Source organism: Gavia stellata, chromosome 10, assembly GCF_030936135.1.
Source record: "Gavia stellata isolate bGavSte3 chromosome 10, bGavSte3.hap2, whole genome shotgun sequence".
Lineage (NCBI taxonomy): Eukaryota > Metazoa > Chordata > Aves > Gaviiformes > Gaviidae > Gavia > Gavia stellata.
The window spans coordinates 22,485,401-22,504,404 of record NC_082603.1 but is presented as its reverse complement, the minus strand read 5'-3'; the positions used below and the strand labels follow the sequence as shown (position 1 = coordinate 22,504,404).

The 19,004-nt window shown below is 37.7% G+C and overlaps 1 protein-coding gene across 2 annotated transcripts in view; it reads right to left on the bottom strand.

Annotated features, from left to right (window-relative positions):
* Window positions 1-19,004, bottom strand: part of ADGRL4 (adhesion G protein-coupled receptor L4) — a 76,040-nt gene that overhangs the window by 16,140 nt on the left and 40,896 nt on the right. For both annotated transcript variants that reach the window (XM_059821942.1, XM_059821943.1), the window contains exons 5-14: window positions 13,898-14,053; window positions 13,304-13,374; window positions 11,386-11,559; window positions 11,109-11,292; window positions 8,746-8,862; window positions 7,439-7,632; window positions 5,987-6,157; window positions 4,287-4,490; window positions 3,033-3,253; window positions 2,872-2,938 (exon numbers count right to left, since the gene is read on the bottom strand). In XM_059821942.1, the coding sequence (XP_059677925.1) occupies window positions 2,872-2,938; window positions 3,033-3,253; window positions 4,287-4,490; window positions 5,987-6,157; window positions 7,439-7,632; window positions 8,746-8,862; window positions 11,109-11,292; window positions 11,386-11,559; window positions 13,304-13,374; window positions 13,898-14,053 (1,559 nt within the window). The remainder of the gene's footprint in view (window positions 1-2,871; window positions 2,939-3,032; window positions 3,254-4,286; window positions 4,491-5,986; window positions 6,158-7,438; window positions 7,633-8,745; window positions 8,863-11,108; window positions 11,293-11,385; window positions 11,560-13,303; window positions 13,375-13,897; window positions 14,054-19,004) is intronic.

Genomic DNA, 19,004 nt, shown 5'->3' with positions numbered 1-19,004 from the left:
TTGTTCTCCTGATAAATGCTTGAGCTCCCTGTGCTTCACTATTACTGCAGATTTAAAGCCCAAGGATGTGTTTGAAATAATGTGCAGAAAATCCATTGGTACAGAACCGGTTCTGTTCATCATCATTTACATGCTGTCACAAGGGCATATCACAGTATAATCCAAACCACAAATCACCTGGGCCCCCATTCACAGAAACTGAAAGCAGCTTTTGGGTACCTGGGCTGACAATGAGTTTAATGTTTTTGTGCAAGAATCAGATTTCTGGTGAGGGGCTTTTCAGACGTTTGGTATCCAAACTCTCCAGGCTATCTTGGAAAACCTGCAAACTCCATGCTATTAGTAGATGAAACTCAGGATTAAAAGTGAGCTTGAAGCTGCCACATTTTGCAGCTTTCTATATGAGGGTTGCGGTGCTCTAGCTGGTTAACCCAGAACAAAAATAACATTTCCTTTTCAGAGTCCTTAATTAGTAATTTTTTTATTTTTTATTTTTTTTTTTAATTAGCCATGGGCAGAATGGGAAACTTAGGAAGGGATTGGCTTCTGTAATTAAAAGGACTTCCTGAGTGCCATTACTTTGGGAAGAGTTTAATCTTTGTTATGCTGGTGCCCATGCAGTATGCTGAACAGGAAGACTGGATGACAGAAACAGAATTACCACCACCAATGTGCTTTCCACAGAGCAGACATCTAACACCAACTTCATCTTCTTGAGTAAGTACCTACTTTCATAAAGTGTTCCATGTTTTCCTTAGACAATAACCCGGACAGGGCACGAGCAAATTAGCTAGCTCCCTGCACTCTTTGAAAACATTGCTTTTGCAGTTCAGGCTTCAATTTGCTGTCACCCCATCAAAACAAGCTGCCCAAATGCTCAAAATATCACACAGCAGATGAAGCAGCTTGCTGAAAGGGGGTTGCATTTCCTCCCCGGTTTAATAGTGCATGATTATGAAGAGACAATAATAAAGGTATGCAAATACTGTGAAAACAAGTTATCACAAAATACTTCCATAACACAAACAAAAGCAGCAAAACAACCACAGGGCTATTCGCTGTCCAGCTACAGGTCCTTGTGTGGCTTCACTTAGGCAAAGGAGTGAGAGAAAAAAAAGAAACTATCTGGCAGTTATCCTCATCCACAGGAGGACTACATTGGTGCAGAGGGCCCGTATCAACTTCTGCTACTTTCCCTTTTGCTTTTAATTTGCAGGGATTGCTGAAAGATCTGGACTGCTCACAGAACAGCTACGGGCTTCAGAGCCCAGCTTGCAGGATTTGCCTCTGTGCCCAGCTAGACCGATATCAAAGCCACTGCAGACTTGCTCTGCCTCTGTACTGTCTACCTAAGATACTGCATCAGGCACAGCTCAGCTGGAGCTGAAAACAAGGTTACAGATACATAAACTTTGGGCATTTTGTATGTTTTGATAATGCAGTTTTCCTGTACTAACAGTGCAGTGATACATCACTGCTCATAAATCTTCACCTAAGGCAGATGAGGAATAGGAATGAGAGCAACAACAAAAAAAATCCCAACCCTGCTGCCTTCATGGAAGAAAGAGATAAGGTCCGAAGAGAAAATAGGAAATTGTCAACTTAAACCTAGAGAATTGTAAGAATTTCCTAGTAAAGGGTGGTCTGTCCCCATGATTTTGTTTTATTGTAGTAACCTGTCGTCCCTCAGGGCCATCTGACCCCAGAAGCACTGAGCCAAGGGAAGCTACAGAGCCTTGTCTCTCTCAAAGTCTGCCGTGCTCACCAGGAGGGTGAGATGGGGAACCATCACCTGGCAGTTGCATCCGGCAGGTTGCTCCCAGCCTATCCCCAATCTATAGTAGGAATTTGGGGTGGAATTTGACCAGAATTATGCCTGATACTTTATTCAGCTTTGAAATGGCTAATGCATTGAAATAAAACTGGTTTACTATCATCTGGTGTGTGTTAGGCAGCACAACTTCTTCCTTTTTACAAATCCTCACAATTATCACCAAAGAGCTAAAAAACCAACGAAAGGTTATAGCTGACTTGACCATAGATGTCACGAGGCGTCACCATTGTACCTTCTCCTCCTGTTAGCTCCAGCTATTGCCAGATCACTGTCAACCCAGTCATACACAATAATGCCCCATTACAGTTGGAATGGTTTGTTAAACTTTATAGCACTTAGAAATGCTCCCGAGGCACCAAAAATGTCTCGATTCAGAATTGAACATATAATACCTGCCAAATTTGCAGGTTTGAAACCACTTCCAATAAGAATTAAAAAGGCCCTCTTCACAGCTGAAATAGGGCTATCAATACTTGACTTGTCTGCCCATGTGAAATAGCGGGTTCTTTTCTCTGACGTCGCAATTTAGTTTAAAATAGCTTTGATGATGACAGGGTACACGCGAGTGATAAAACCATAAGGATGGCAGTCTAATCTTACAAAGATGACCGATCACTGATAAGAGATTAAGTCACACAACGTTTGAAAAACCAGATTATCTGTCTGCTAGGATAGTGTCTGTGTACACCTCCTGCCGAGTCATACTGAGATGCCAACGACATACAAAGATGCTACTTCTTAAAAACCAGGAATGCTTCACAGAATTTCTCAAACCATTGGGTTAAAAGAAAGCAAGTAAGAAAAAAAAAGCTCTGATCTATATTGGGCTTTTTTTGTCAAACATTCATTTTTCAGGCTAGTAAAGTATTTAAATATACAGCATATAAATAATTTAGAGACACTATAAAAAGGTCTAAATTAGCCAATTCTGCCCTATAATTAGCACTCACAGCTATGCTGGCGATGGGTGGGTGATTATTAAACACCTTTTATTATCAGTTTTATGTACTACAATAAAAAATGAAAATTATACTTACAAGAATTATTAGACATGCTGGTCCTATAAAACTCCATATAAAGTTATTCTTTGTGCTGAGCCAACATCTGAAAAGTAAACAGCAGAAAATGCCTTGAAATGTGCTATTGTGACTATTGCATCCTTATGGATGCTGATCTGGACACAGAAACAGTAACTTACACTTCCGTGGTGCCATAGTATTTGTATCCCAGTGCAGCAGAGATTCCAACAACCACAGCTGGACTGACATAGCCAAAGACATAGAAATTCTTGTGCAAGAAACCCTTGTTGTAGATGACTCCCACAACTATAAGGTAGAGGTGAATACCTTCAATGCACATCCACGCAAAAGCAGCAAGAAGGAAATAATGGAGTAATCCAGCAGTAATGGAACAGAAGAGCTAGAAATTCAATCGGAGAAAGCAAGAGTCATAATTCTATTAATAAGTCTCTGTAAATGTAACAGCATATGCACAGCAACCTAGCGACTCTAAAGTGGTGGTCCAGCAGCCCAGATGTAATACTGATTAACAAGAACTTGGCCTACACCCAGGAGCACACTTGTTCATTGGTGTTTTCTCTAGCAACTGGTAAAATAGACTACATTCAGCTTTTAAAATTGGTGCATGTCTTCCCAGAAAAACTGTATCAACAAATTGACAAGGTTGATCTCACAGTTACAGCTGAGTAGTCTATATGCTTTCCTGATCTAGACATTCATTTTTATGATTTTGATAACAATGTAATTATGCATCACAAGGAATTATTTCTGAAATAACTTTTGTTACTACAAAGTGTTTGTAAAATGATATTTCTCAATCAATTAATACTGGAGTGCTACCTCAGGGATAGCAGTTCATATTTTCTCCAAGTAATTTTAAATCCTATCCAGTGACTTAGAGTAGGGGTATTTTGATAATTTATGCATAATTTAATTTCCTAAAACTAACCTGAGATGCACAAAACCAACAGCCCAACTTGTATGAAAATTAACAGGGACAGGTCAAGACCTCACATGTAGAAGGGAAAGGGGTCCTCCAGCCAACATTTAGTATCTTAAATGCCAGCTCAGGACTGCAGCTCTGGCCTGGCTTTTCAGGAAAATGGTCACCCAGAGAGCCACCAATGTGGCTTTGTACAGCATCCAAACGGATGTGAAAAGTGAAAATGCTGAACACATTGAGATCACAGTCTTGGCTAAGGTGACAAAGTTTAAATGAAACCCGTGGAGCAAAGTCAATACACACCAGCTCACATGAAGGCCCTACTTCTTTAAATGACTGTTTTATAGTTCCTGTTACTAGACTGGGAAGTTGGTGTCACTTGAATATTCATACTGATACTAGGAAATACTGGAAGTAGATGGACGATCACATCTTATACTGTGTATTTACTTTACAACACAAAATCAAGAGACAAGTGAAAAATACCCACCTTATTATTGTTCATATTAATTCCAATCAGAAAAATAAGTTCCGCCAGGAAAAGGCTGCAGCAGAGGTTTTTGTGAATTGTCGTTCTAGTGCTTTGAATTTCACTGAAGAACCAGAATGTAAAAATGCACATGGAGAGGCAAATCAACGAAATAATTATTCCTAGCTGAGTGATTCTTGTAAGAATGTTATAATTTGTAACACCCTGGGGGAAAATTATAATATAATATTTAAAAGAATAGCTTTGTACCTTCTCAAGAAAGACCTCATTCTATAATACAGTTCTTCTTTTCTACAAAATATTAATCAAAACTGTTTGGAGAGTTTCACTGCAAAAGTACACTTTGGATAATTTAAAAAGTATTGTTTTTTTGAGAGATGGGGAAAATTAGTAATGAACCGTATACATTCCTGCTTTTGCATTTTCTGATATTTCTTAACAAAACTTTTTATTAACATCAGTATCTCCTAATATGATTTTAAAAATCAGATCATTTTAGTGAATGACAAATACCCTGGCAGTAGGACATATATTAATATGACATGAACATTTTCTAATATAAAAGGGCTTATCACAGCAGTGACTTAGATAAGCAAAATTGAATAACCGTCCTACTGAATTTGCAACATGATCAAAACAAGACTCTGAAATAGCAATCACTTCAAACAAATGCTATTCCAGATATGTAACATGAACAGTCTCCAAAGAAACACAGGCTATTTTAATACTGGATATGAATATTTTCTGTGTAGGAATACACCTACATTTGCTGCTTGGTATTTGCGCAAAGAATCTCTGAAATACATGACTGTGTATCAGCATAAGGATAGTACTCAACTGACCATAAAATGTATCTAAGTATTTTTTTCTGAATACAAGACCAGAGATTATTCTCCTCCCAGCCTTCCTTTTCAAAATAACTATATAAGTACCTGCAAAGGTTTTAAATTTGAACTGAAGACTTAGGATGCTATATAGCAACCAGGAAACAGCCTCTATCAGCATGAAATTGCCAGTGTGAGAGAACTGTCTCAGTACAGTATATTCATGCTAATATTCTGCTTGTTGTCAGTTCTGATACCTTACAAAGCTGCCTCCTGAGGCAGGACCTGAGCTCCTACAGATCCCCACGTAGACCCTGGAAATCTATGGGGCCTCTTAATATAAGAAGGACATAAACTGAGTGGTCATTCTCATGATTTTGTGCTGGTCATGAGCGTCCGTGTTTAATAGTCATAAACTTCAAATTGATGATGCTGTTGCAAACTCTCAGGAGAGAATTTAAAGCAGATTTTTAGATGCCAAGGTTAGACAAATGGGTGACAAAGTTTTGTGAGAAAGAAATTCAGGGCCATATGGTTACTGACCACCAATGAATGCCAGTTAAATCCCACAGCAGTCTTAACGTGGGATTTAAAATTAAAAGCAATGCTCCAAAAATAAGCACAACAGACTGTGTATTTGGAACAAGATACTTCGCTGCATCACTGCTCTGTAATACTGCAGAAAGGACATAAGGAAATTCAAACACATATGGGAGGAATTTTGTTTGCTCTGTGCACAATAAATTGTGTGTTTGCTGAACAGAAACAAGAGGCAATCTAAAGGGGGAAAATACATAAGTTGCACTGAAATAAAAACATAAGGAATGAAGACAGGAGAAAGTATCAGGTAAAACACTAAATTAAAATAGCACTTACAACAGAGCCACCAGAGGACATCAAAACAGCAAAATGAGTCAGATGATTACATTTGCATGAGATATGAGTGGAATTGGAATGTGTCAGCTCACAGCCTTCTGTAGCCCAGTTGCCATTCATTGTGTCTGCTGAGTAGTTCCAAAACGCACATTTAGTATCTTTATCCGCAGTCTGGAACAGAAACAAGATGTTTTACTGATGGCAAAAGGCACGATATTTCCCATCAGGAGACCTTTCTTACGTTAACTGGCATAATTAATTAAAAATTTCTTGTTACCATTGGAAGGCGGGGAAACAAAAAGCACACTCTGCAGGGCCTGTTCCAAGCAATTAAAACATGGCTGGGGATGGCAGCATTTTATCCACACAGCTAACACCCCACCAAACATGTCGGCTCATCAGATTACTGAACCCTTCTGGCACTTGCAAAGGTGTTGGAATTTTTACCTACAGAAAGCATTGTTATATATACCCCTACACCTGCTGAACATGGACTAAACCCCAAGGTTACAGCCACATTGCTTGTCCTGCTCATAGTCCCTTCCAAATGAGCAGTTCACAAAGTCAGGCTTATTCTGTGCATTTTACAGAGTAATCTGGGATAAAGCCAGGGTCATATCACACCTGCTATATCAGGTGCAATGACAGCGATGAGTAAGACCATTAGTATTATTTATTACAGTTAATGCTTATTAACACTAGTCAAAGATAAGGTCCCCACTGTACTAGAGGCGGTATAAATATATGCAAATTTATATAAAGGTGATCTCTAGCTCAAATATTAGAAGGCAAGTAACAAATTTAAAAGCTGCATAACCAAGGTTTACACCTTGTCCCACTGCCCACCTCCCTACAGAGTCACTTGTTTGTTATGTTTCCGATAATAGTTTGTGCCATGTAAGGTCATTCTTCACATACAAGTGAAGTCAGCAAAATCTATATATACTGGAAGTAAAACTCCCAGTTTTAAATAAATGTGTTCAAATTTCAGAAATAACGAAGTTGCAACACTGTAGGTTCTTCTATTACCTCCTAGCTCCAGGTTAACTTTTTGCATTAACTTTGAAGCATTTCTTCACTTTTTTTAGTATGCATGCTTAACCATCTGATAAACTTTCAGAAACCCCCCCACCTAAATACAGAATAGTCAAGATCCTGTAATATTCTCTGGTTCAGGCATCTACATTTTATTCATACTACAACCCAGCAAAGATGGCATTGTTGCCCTTGCTTTAGTACCATAGCAATTTTCAGCTGTATCGTGTTTCGTATATTGCACTTAGGATGTCACATTTGAGATTAATCTTATTAGAGAAATAAATGACAAACTCACATCAGCAAACAACAGAATTATGTCTCAGTATATCATACACTGTAGGTATGGTTACATCACATAAAATGATTAGCTATTGTTTTGTTTTATTTGAAGTTGATAATAAAAAAACCCCTTACCTTGGCATACTTTAAGGTAAATGTTATTTTCTCGAGCTCATAGAGTGTAGGTGGATTTGAACTAATTGCAACAGCTATAACTGATGAGCTTACTGTCTGTCTCTGCTCTGAAGTATTTTTCGAGGAGCGGTTTTTAGGCGATGAAAGCAAAGAGCCAATATTGCTATACCGCAGAAAGACAACTGCAACGGTGCCTATCAATCAAACAGACCATGTTTAGTAGTTTGTGGGTTTTTATAGAAGAACAAAATTGAAGACATTAAGGAAACAATAAACAATAGACATTATTACTGCTATTGCATAAAATATGCAAAACAGATGGAATCTTTGTGGAATACTTATAAAAATGTTTTAGAGACAATGAAATATAGCTTTATTTAAAACAATGTAACTGCCATTACAAATAAAAATGTGTGTTCGCATTGGAAATTCTAATTAGACATATGCATATATTTTTTTTCTAGAGTAATATATGCTTGCTGCTCTTCTGCAGCTGGCTACACATGTGGTGTCAGGTCTCAGAAACAAAAACGGCACAGACCTGAGGTAAATACTGGGCCTCTCTGAAGTACCTGGCTGGCTTTGACGTCTCTTACAGTGGAGCCAGCATGGAAGGCACACAGGGAAAAAGAAAGCAAAAAGTATTTTAGGATGCAGTGCTGATATGAAAAAATGTCATGATTTTTCTCCCTGGTACCCAGATAAACCACATTAGGTACTGACAGGCGATGAGATTCAGATTAGCTGGAAGATTAAGATTTAAAATATCTTTTCTATGTTTATTAGGTTAGGTGGTTTCATTCCAGAACTGTTTAAACACATTTATTTATTTTTAGTGATGCCAGTAGTTGTAAACCATTGCTGTAGCACTCTGAGGTCCAAGCCAAGAACTGGGCTCTGCTGGTTTTGGTGCGGAAGGATACATGTTTTTGCCTCAATGAGCTACTTTCTACATAGAAAAGATGCACCAATTTTTGGAGGAGGAGTGACACAGAGAGTTGAAGGGGTTAGTCCAAAGTCACACAGCAAATCTATGGCTAAGAAAAGGGTAAAGCTCAGGTCTCTGGTATCAATATCCAGTGTTAAAACTTACTGGATACTCACTGTGCCACTGGAAATGTTAGAAATACCAGTCTTGAGACAATAAAGGGGTAGGAGAGATGGTGATAAAAATACCTTGACTCCTCTGTAGTTAGTAGGGCTGAAGCTCAGTCTTGGTAAACTGCACATTTGGTTATTTACTAATGGTTACAAGTCTATCCAAGGTGTTTATTAACCCATCTACTCTCTTAGCATTTGTTTCTTACCATTAGGATGAGATTCCTCTCTCTTCTTTGGAGAGATCTTTATGTAATCTCCCCCCATGTATACATGAGGGTGAATGTGTTTCATGTGGTGTGAATCAAAAGCAAAAACCTTGAGCACTGCAAAAGAGGAAAAATACTGTACAAATCACAGCTCCATTATGGTCTACCATAATTTACAGTTGGGTTAATAAATGTGCTATTGGATTGCATAATTACCGTGAATTTCAAGAATATATCATTGTGCCAAATATTTCAAGAAAAATGCTATTAATATAGCACGTTTGCTTAAACCTCTATGTTTTGTTGTTTTCATGCATACATTTTGCTCACATACTTTTTACTCTTTCCATGAAAAATATAGTCTTTTATTTACCTTGCATTAAATTAGGCACTGGAAAGAATAATGTAGGTTACTTTAGGAAGAGCTATTGCTTTATTAAAAATGCATTTCTGAAAGGAACCACAAATCACAATTATAAAAAGCAAAGCATAAAATCCTCTACTGAATAGCAACATTTGATAAAAGCCAATTTTTGAAAAGTATATATTTTATAGTTATCTATCCATGCTACCAAATGCACGTTGCACCATGAAATAATGATGTGCCTTGTCAAAAAGCAAACAAACAAGCATCACCCCTCAGGACAAAAACTACATTAAAGGACATTGAGCTCTTTATTTGGTTCATTATAGTGCTGAGTTTCAATCACCCAGGATGGAAACAAAAAAAAAGTCAATCAGGCCTTTTTTTAAAAACAAAACAAAACAACAACAAACAAATCTAAAACTTGACTGATGGAGGAATATCACTAAGCTAGACCATCTGCATTGCTTATAGCACAGCACACAAAAATAATATGAGCTATTCAATAGACCAGCTGTCAGAAAATGTTTGTCAGGACATAAGAAATGGTTTTCTGTGGCTGGAGTTTTGAAAAGCTTGGAGTTGAAGAGCTTGCACCATAAAAAGCAGTGGAGAGAGATGGATAACGTTGTAGGTCTTGTCCCAAAATAGATGTGTGGGGCACATATAAGCCCTGTGAAAAATATATTCAAGCTGAAAAACAGTAACAAAAAAATTCAGTGTTTGGGGCCAATTTGGAAAAAAGCTTGTACAGTTTCCCATTTTAGAACAAAAGCAAGCAAAAAAATCATCGACCTTCCAACATGAAGCTTCCTCCCCATTCTCTTTATCAGCTTTTTTTGTCACCTTGGTTTGACTGACATCTACACTGCCACCGGAGGCTGCACCTGAATCCTCTCTTCTCATCCTTCATGGCCTCAGCTCTACAGCCATGAGAGCCTTGCTTTCAGCCAGGGTGGCAGGGGAACGGGGGCTTTCCAGCCAGCTCCTGGCACCACTCTGGATCTGCTGCAGACCCAGAGGTGCTCTGCACTAACATAACTCTGCTTCCACAGAGCTTATGTCATGGAATAATTCCCTCCCTATTTTTCCATCACTCTTGCTAATTTAGTTTCAGAAAGGTGAGGGAAGCACAGGTGGTTTGATTTGCCTCAGAACCAACAGAGGCATCTTTCTCGTCAAGTCATCTTATAAAATGGCAAACCACTACGAGGCACTGAAGGACTGTACTGAATCTAAAATAAGAAAACATGTCACATACAGTTTGGGTACATTCAGAAAAACAAAAATGAAAGAGTGGCCATTGCCAAAGGAATCAGCAGTGCTTTATTAGGATTTTTAAAAGTGGCTGGTATTAGCCTTACTCTGCTCCCATTAAAGGAAAGGTAAAACTATTATTACCACAGGAAAATCAGTAGGAGTTAGTGTGAAGACACCAGCACACAGGGAGAAGGTAGGAGAGCAAAATGGTGCAACTCAGACTAACCAATTCTCCTCCTCTGAAATTCCTCTAAAAATGTGAAATTTCTCTGAAAATAAAACCACACAAGATTTGACTCACTAGGTGCAGTCCTTATTCCAAGTACATTTACAATACCTTCACTCAATCAAAAAGAGTAAAAAAATCTGTATAGAGCAAATCCAGATTTCATTCCACTGGTGTTTCTTAGGCATATAAGATGCATAGGATAATTTTGTGCATGTAAGATGAATCCAGATTCACTGTGACAGTGTGACTATAATGAGAGACTGAAAGAGAATCTGAAAGGACAACTTCCCACAGCCTCTCATTTTTTTTTTCTGTGTTCTGGGCTCAAATGTTCAATCTTTGAGAATTATGATACCTACACTGAAAGTCAGGTGTTAGTTATGAAACTCATACAAATTAACACCTGTGTGTTTCACATAACACCATTTCGAATCTTCATAATTGTGCCGAAAAACTGCTCAGTGTAATCCACATCTAAAGTATATCTTAGATTAATTTTCTTTATCTTACCTATATCACTTGCATTAGCATCTAGCTGTGTTGTCTTTTTGAAGTCCTGCGACATGAGAAGCGTTGCTTGTTCTGCAGTATGCAGCAGCTTAGTCAGGCTCTGTCTTCGGTTATCTACAGGAAGAGCTTCCCAGACTGTAATTTTGTCTTTTTGTAAAAAATTGTTCACAATGTTAACCAAAACCTGTAAATAAAAGAATATTTTTAAGCAGAAGAGACATACGCTATTTGTAAAATAGGGCGAAAGCCACATAACTTTAAGGCTTGATCCACTCACGTTAATGGTTGTATTACGAAGTACTTCATTGTCAGAAACAGAGTAATGCATGGTATTCAGTGATGAATGAGACAGTGCTTCAACATATGAAATCACATCTACAGGCAAAAGCGGTCCCAAAGTATTTTTATTAATTTCTTGAAGCATCTCCAGGGGTGTTTTTAAATGACTTATCTGAAAAATACAAGAACTTGCATCTTAATGAAACAAGTAAAGTGACATTTCTGCAAGTGAAAGTAAACCCATTGCAAATGACTGATTTCTGTGAATTAACACACTGGCTTTTAAGATGCTTGTGCGTAAAACCAGGCACTATTTAAATCAATAGATTGACCTGTAAAGTAATGGTGTTACCCATGTCTGGTATAACCCTAACAAGCAACTATGACTTAAAAAAAAGTCATGTGCTATCACTGCACTTTTTTTTTTTTTAACTACTGCAGCTCAGTTTTATTTAACCTAATGCTCTAAAATGAACTAGTAAATGTTCTGCAAAAGTACTTAAATATCAGCGATACAGTTACTCCGTTTATTCTTTTCTGTTAAATTTTAGCTGAAGAGGTGGGAGCAGATGGGCAATATTTGTGTATATTGTGGTTGGTTTTTTTTCAAATGCAGATTATCAAGCATGTAGTCTAGTGAAACTGTACTGCCTATTTCACCTTCACTGCTTCAGTTTATGAACTGCTAAATGCACTTACATAAAACAATTAGTTTTAAAAGTAATAAGCTTGAGAGGGTGAGATGAAGATTATGATTGCAGGTTTCAGTCTCATGGCTGAATAAGAAAAGAATTCTTACTTCACGATACTGAAATCTAATGAGATTTTATCCATAACCCCCCCCCCCCCAGCACTTGATTTTGTAAGATCTGTAGTCTCTGCTGCTGAACAGCTTTTATGGGCCTTGTTTTGTCTTTGACTGCAGGTGAACAGAACTAGAACCCAGGCTGAAAACCAGGCTAAAATCTGATACAGTTATTTACATAAAACTGAGGTATTTTGACTTATTACTTTGGTTTATGTTTAGTTTGACTAGGTATTTTTTAAAAAAATCTCACTCTAAGATCCTGCAGTGGCATTTACCATGTCTTTGCACAGAAATGTGGTAAGCATGTATTGTATTTAATATAATGTATTACATTGCAAGTTAACATAGAAAGCATGTTAATACAATGTATATCTTACACTAGGTTAATATAAGCCTTTAAATTAATATCTTTCTGAATCTCATAAATTTGGCAAACTGTTTAATATAAAATGCAAACATATACAATTGGTTTTAAGTTATTTATGCTTATCTTTCATTTATCCTTTTAAATTAGTCAATACTATAACTGTAGACTAATGAATAGTGAATTCATTAATATTTTTTTAATTTGCTTCAGGAATCTCTGCTTCTAATGAAAAAAAATCTTGAGTCCAGAGTCTTTGAGTCTATAAATTCTGTACCACTTTACATACTATGCTTTAAGGAGTAAATATACTAGCATACCAGGATGTTATTGCTCCATTTTCTATTTTGTCACTTGTTGACATTACTTTTGTAAGCTATCTTGCTGCCTTTCACTCTGAACAAGTAAATAATTGCACATCAGTAAATGCAGCAGTGTGTAACTTCAGAAATTACAGAAACAGTTGAGTGATTACCACACTTCTGAATTTTTCATGCATCATGACTCACTTTGCTGGAAACAGAACACACAGATTCCCAGCAAGTTATTATCATGATTTGAACATACAACTCAGTTCAAATAATTTGAAATTATTAAAAAGACTTCTGTAAACATGCTTAAGTTCAATTGTATGCTTCAAGCATTCGTTAAAAGCTCCTTAAGAACTATTATAATTGAAATAACAGTTTCAAACAGAAACAATTAAAGGATTTGAAAATTAATCCATAAACCAATGCTACTTACTCCAGCTAAAGTTCTATTAATATGTTCAGTTATACAGTCTTTGTATAACTCACACTTGGCCTTCGGATTTTCTGTAGAAATTAAAAAGAAACTAATTATATATTACAGTTTAATCAATATTCAATATATACTCATTGTAAGAGCTCTTGTCTAAGTAATTCCCCAAACCACCAGCATTCTGAATTTATGCACATAAGACGCAGCACTCCATTCTCAAACTTCAACTACTAAGACGTTATCTTGGGCAAAGTTACAGCACTGGATTGGACTCTGAGCTTTGTTTTACTCAGATAGAGAGTTTGGCCCCTTTCCTTGGGACTTCCACAGGTGAAGTTAAGAGACAGCTCAAATTTACAGAGAGGAGTACAGATCTGACAACTATGAGGAGGTAACCATTATTTCAAATGGATTTCATCATGCTGTTTAGCAAAAATACATTTATGAAATGATTCTATTCTCAGGAAATGCAGATCCCACTGCCTGCCTCTTTTTCATGTCTTGCTGATTAATCTAACTGAAGATAAAGAGGCACTGGTGGGTTTCTCAGAAGATGTAGCTCTATAATAACACATAAACCTTTATAATATCATGTACCTTGGCAGGAAGTGCCGTCATTTGGCTTAAACTGCAATTTTCCTGTGGATGGTTGATAACCTTCCTTACAGGAGCAGTTAAACCCTCCATCCACGTTTTCACATTTTGCATGATCTCCACAGGCAACAGTTCCTTCATTGCTGCACTCATCTACATCTGCAAATATCGTGAGAAATTGAATTTTTTATTAAGTATTTACAGACTAACACCTTGCTGCTTTGTTGATAATAGCCCTGCACACTGCAAGCAGTTTCATAATAAAATTTCATGGAATAAAAAACCCAAAAAACTAAAAAGGCAAACTTAATGGCAAAACACCTGCCAATTATAATACTTAGGGATTAGAAGGATAAATCATAATTGATCATATTTTTATACCACCACTTTTATTACTATATAATATTGCATTGTTCATGTTTGAAAACCATGAATGTAAATATTAATTCTGTCATACCAAAATGCTTGGCATGATGCAAATCATCTGAAATTCATTTTCCAGAGATTAGACTAAATAGATTTTCTCAGCCTTCTGATTCAGTTAGGAAAAAGAAAGAAAACTGCAGCCTTTTCTTTTAAGTCATGGCTTTAAAAAGATGCTACAAAAGATCACTCTATCCATCTCGTTAATCTAAGATTTAAGCTCTGTGCCCTTTAAAGTGCTTGGCACGTCTTATTTTTTAATCCACATTTAAATTACATTTGCCTAAACCGGCTTTTGTGCTTCTAAATAATTTGCCATTAGGCAGACAGGTTCAGTAACTGGGCGGGGCACAGTCCAAGAGTAAAACCAATGAATTCCGGTAAGGGAATCCATGAATTGATCAATTTAGGAGAGCTGAGTACTAACTCTCTGGCGGGAGTAGGGATTATTTTGCATTATTTGGTTGGCTGAGGATAAAGATCAAATAACTCAACAGAGAAAGTAAACTGGGAACAATACCAAATAATTCTGAAGAATGAAGTAATGGACTGTGAAATGCTGTGCTGGAAAGGAGAAAAGAGCGAACAGCTTTGGGACAGGTATATTTGACAAAAAGAGTTGAAAAATGAAGAAGCGACACATGAGCAGATTTAAAGGAACAGCCTGAGAGGAGAAGAGGCTGAGAACTGAACTGAAGGACAGTAAAGGTAGAGAGGGGAACAGATGAACTAGAGAGGAAGACAACCTAAGTTAAGAACTGGCACGACACTGAATTTGGGAAAGAAATTGGTGAAAAAGGAGAACTGATTAACCAATTAGTGGAGGAGAATAGCTACCTGAATTGATAGGAGGCCTTTGTGCAGCCTTAAGAACAGACAGAAAGCAGACATAGGGGGCTGGAAATGCACTATTAGCATATAAGAACTGTTTTTACACTCTTATTTTGACACAAGATTGTTGGTGGGTTTCAAGAAGGAGTAGAACAAAAATGAGCAATAACGTATATGAAATAAGGTTGCTAGAGAAACGGGAATTGTGGAAGAATGGAAAAAATTCCTGCATCTCTGTGGGTATATCTAGGGAGTGCAGAAAGATGTATGAAAGATACCCGAGGGCCATCTGCCTATTTGGACAGCATTTTTGGTAACTTCATAGAACATTCTTTACCGATGGCAAGAGAGCCTCCATAAATAATCAGCTGAATGATTTTTTTCTTTTTTTTTAATTTACAGGGCAACTGTAAAATGCATTTAAACTCTTAATGGAGTATCCCAACAGTTTCTGCATCCACACAATTTTTGCTCTTTCACGCTTAATTCCCAGCTCCCTTTCTTCTGCTCTTAATCCTAGAGGTCTCCCTGGGATTCAAGGAGATGGGTGAGGTCCCACCTCACTTCCATATCCCTATTTTCCTCACTGAGCAGTGGCTCTGATTTGCACCTGAAATACTGCGTTTTAAGCCTGAGATTCAGAAGCTCCCATCGAAAAGCCGTTTTGACTCCTGCACGGCACAGGTGGGAAGGAGAGGCAGGGCTGGAAGCACATTTGCCCTCCCCAGCACAACCGCCTCTGCTCTTCAGGGAGAGCCGCCAAGGAAGCTGTGGGTTTGAATGGGTTGGCACAAGCACTGAAATCTAAAGTATGAGCTTACATTATAATTATCCGCATTAGAGCAATAGTTCGTTTCCATATTTGATACCCCAAACTGCAAATGTTTCTATTTAACGAGCAAAGTTTTACATTATCCATATTTGTATGGTTTCTGTGACCTCAATATTCATAGCCATGGAGCTAATCACGTTATACATCAATGAATCTGGCAAAAGTGAAGAAAGCGGGGGGGAAAAAGCGTGATATAGTGCTACACACAGGCTACCTCATAATTAAATGCTGTCATGTAAAGACATAAGGCTAAAGTTCTTACTCTTGGCATTTAAATAACCTCTCACATCTGTAAATTATAAAGCTCTTTTTGAAACAAGTGGGTGCCTGTCAGTGCCCTGTTGTGTGACTCTGTGTAAAACAGACAAACTTTGAATGAATTGAAGTGGCAAGGGTCAAAACCATGACAATACCAGTTTGTATAACAAGAACATACATCAGCCTTATACCAAAGATTTCTTTGGCCTTGTCAGCTATGCAGAGAAGGACATGTACATCTTAAGAAGATATTCAGTATGTAGTGCAGTGCTAGAATACCAGCAAATGACAACAAGCTTTGCTAAAACTTACAATGACTTATAAATATTTGAATACTTTCCAGACTACCATTGCTAAGTATCAGGTTTCCATGTGATTTACGGATGCAAATATTTCAAAATTATTATGATATTTTGCTTTTCATGAACCTTTAGTTTAGTAAATCGTTTATTTGTCATTATTGAGCAGTCACACAAATTACCCTTCCTTTTGTAATTACATCAGATAAAGTATAATGGAGATTTTAATGAAAAGTCAGGATTATTCAAAACAACAGCAGAAACTCAAGCACCAAGACACATCTCTGGCAACAGGATGGCTATTTAAAGTCTAATAGAGACACCCTGTTGAGTATATGCAAATAGACTTTCTGCAGTTGAGTTGTCCATGTGGAATGAGTCCATACCACGCCTATTTAATTTACTGTTTCCTGGGGGAAAAAAAAAATCTCCTGGATGACAAAATTAAAAGGCAACATGCCTGATCTTGCAAGGTACTAATCAGCTTCATATCCTTTTTAAAACAAGAGTTTGTCAGGGGCAGCCAACAATTTGTGACAGTTTCAAGAATGCTGCTTTTAACTTCCTGCTTTGAAATACTGTGCACAGTAGCTGTAGGGTTTTTTTTCCTTTATATTTTGTAGTTATGCCTTTTTAACCAAATATGCAATTGTTGGACCACACATGGACAACAGCTTGTCAGTGCTTTCAGCAATCCAATTTTACTGGAGCTTTAGGATGAGGATCTCAAACTGTCCTCCTTGATCTACTACGGGAATGAAACTGGGCTGCCAAGGCTTGCATAAGTAATCTTCACGGACAACATTCCTGAGCAAAGGTTGAAGAACAGCAGCTTTTTTAACAGAATAGCATTTGCTGTAGCTCTGCAAAAAGCCCCGGCCTTTTAGCAAATATTCAAAACAAATCCTGGAGCTGAACTTTGAAGCTTTTATAATAGCTCCGATCAGAAAAATAATATCGCCAACACCACTTAGGCTAGTGTGAAAATAGATTTATAACCTTTTATTTTATTTCTGTGCTTTGTCACTCCTAATTTACTGCAGCAGGCAAGGAAATTCCAATTAAATTAAAAGTGCTGAGAACAGTTATTATGTTCAGTCTTGCCAATTACTGGATTGTACCTACATCGCTTTGATTCTTCACCAGTCAGTCAAGACAGCTTGATGTCTACATTATACCTTCTGCTTATTAGTAGCTTGCAAGTGATAGAAAAGTTCAATTGCAAAGGACTAGATGTTCCCTCCCCATGTCCCCATACTGTGGAAGGCAGCAGCACACACAAAGTAGAAATGGAAAAGCCCACGAATGGCACAGGTAAAAGAAAAGTTAGCAATGTGGCATAATGCCATATCCCACCCACTGTACAACTCCCCTGTTGCAGAAAAGGATGTGATGGAGAATAGGCGCCTTCCCAGTGCTCTTAGAAATACCTGAAGAAAACTAATAGCATGCTCCTGGGAAAGGCAGAGTGGCACGGATGTCACTTTCATTTTCCAGATGGCCATTTTCACACTGTTGACCAGGGTGAAAAAAGTAGGTTTATATTTCACCTTTCTGTCTGCAGCCGAACGTTCAATAGAATGTGAAGTCTAAGGAAAAAGCATGGCTTTTACACAGTAAATAGATTTTAATAGCTCACATTCAGGACAGCAGAAAAATATCTTCAGAAATACCACGTCTCTGCATTCCTGTTTTTTCTTCTCCATTTTCTTTCTCCTGTTTTTCCTCTCTCTCCCTTCCTACCCTCCAGTTCCTCCTTTGTCTGCATGCTTCATTGTAATTTCTTCACCAATTCTGCCTGATAGTATGGATGAAATGCTGCTGACCCTTAACTCAAAACTCAACATTCTGGTTGGCTTAAGGTTGAACTGACATTTCCCAAAGCCATTGCCCCAAGTTTTCTTTTCATCCACTACCCTGAGCCTTACAAACACTTTGAATTTGGAAGTTTAGTGTAGTAAGCAAAGAGGGGAGGAACGCACATATGTATGCACATAGACTCACACACACACGGTGACGTATCACACTTGTACCGCTGGGGACTCCAGGTAGGTTTGATGGGATTTGACTATAAACAAATAGGTTGCATAATGGCATGCAATCCAAAATACAATCACTGTATTTTTAAAGTTCCTGCCATATACATTACACATATATATTAAAAAGAAAACCTAAGACTTCGCAGAATCTGAAAATATTTTGGGGCCTTATAAACGTGGAGAACAGAGCTACCAAGTATCCATCCTACCCGATTTGTACTGGATAACTTGCACTGTATTTACAATGACAACTTTGGTGTTGGCTTCTGCTGTGTATAGTACACCCTGATTATGCTACTATCAGCTGCTTGTGTGCAAGTCATATCTACTACCTGTAGCAGCAGACCCATTGGGTACAAAATATCCTATTATTGTTTCTCTGACAGATATAGTAGAAAATTAATTGTGGATCAAAAGGTTGTCTTTAG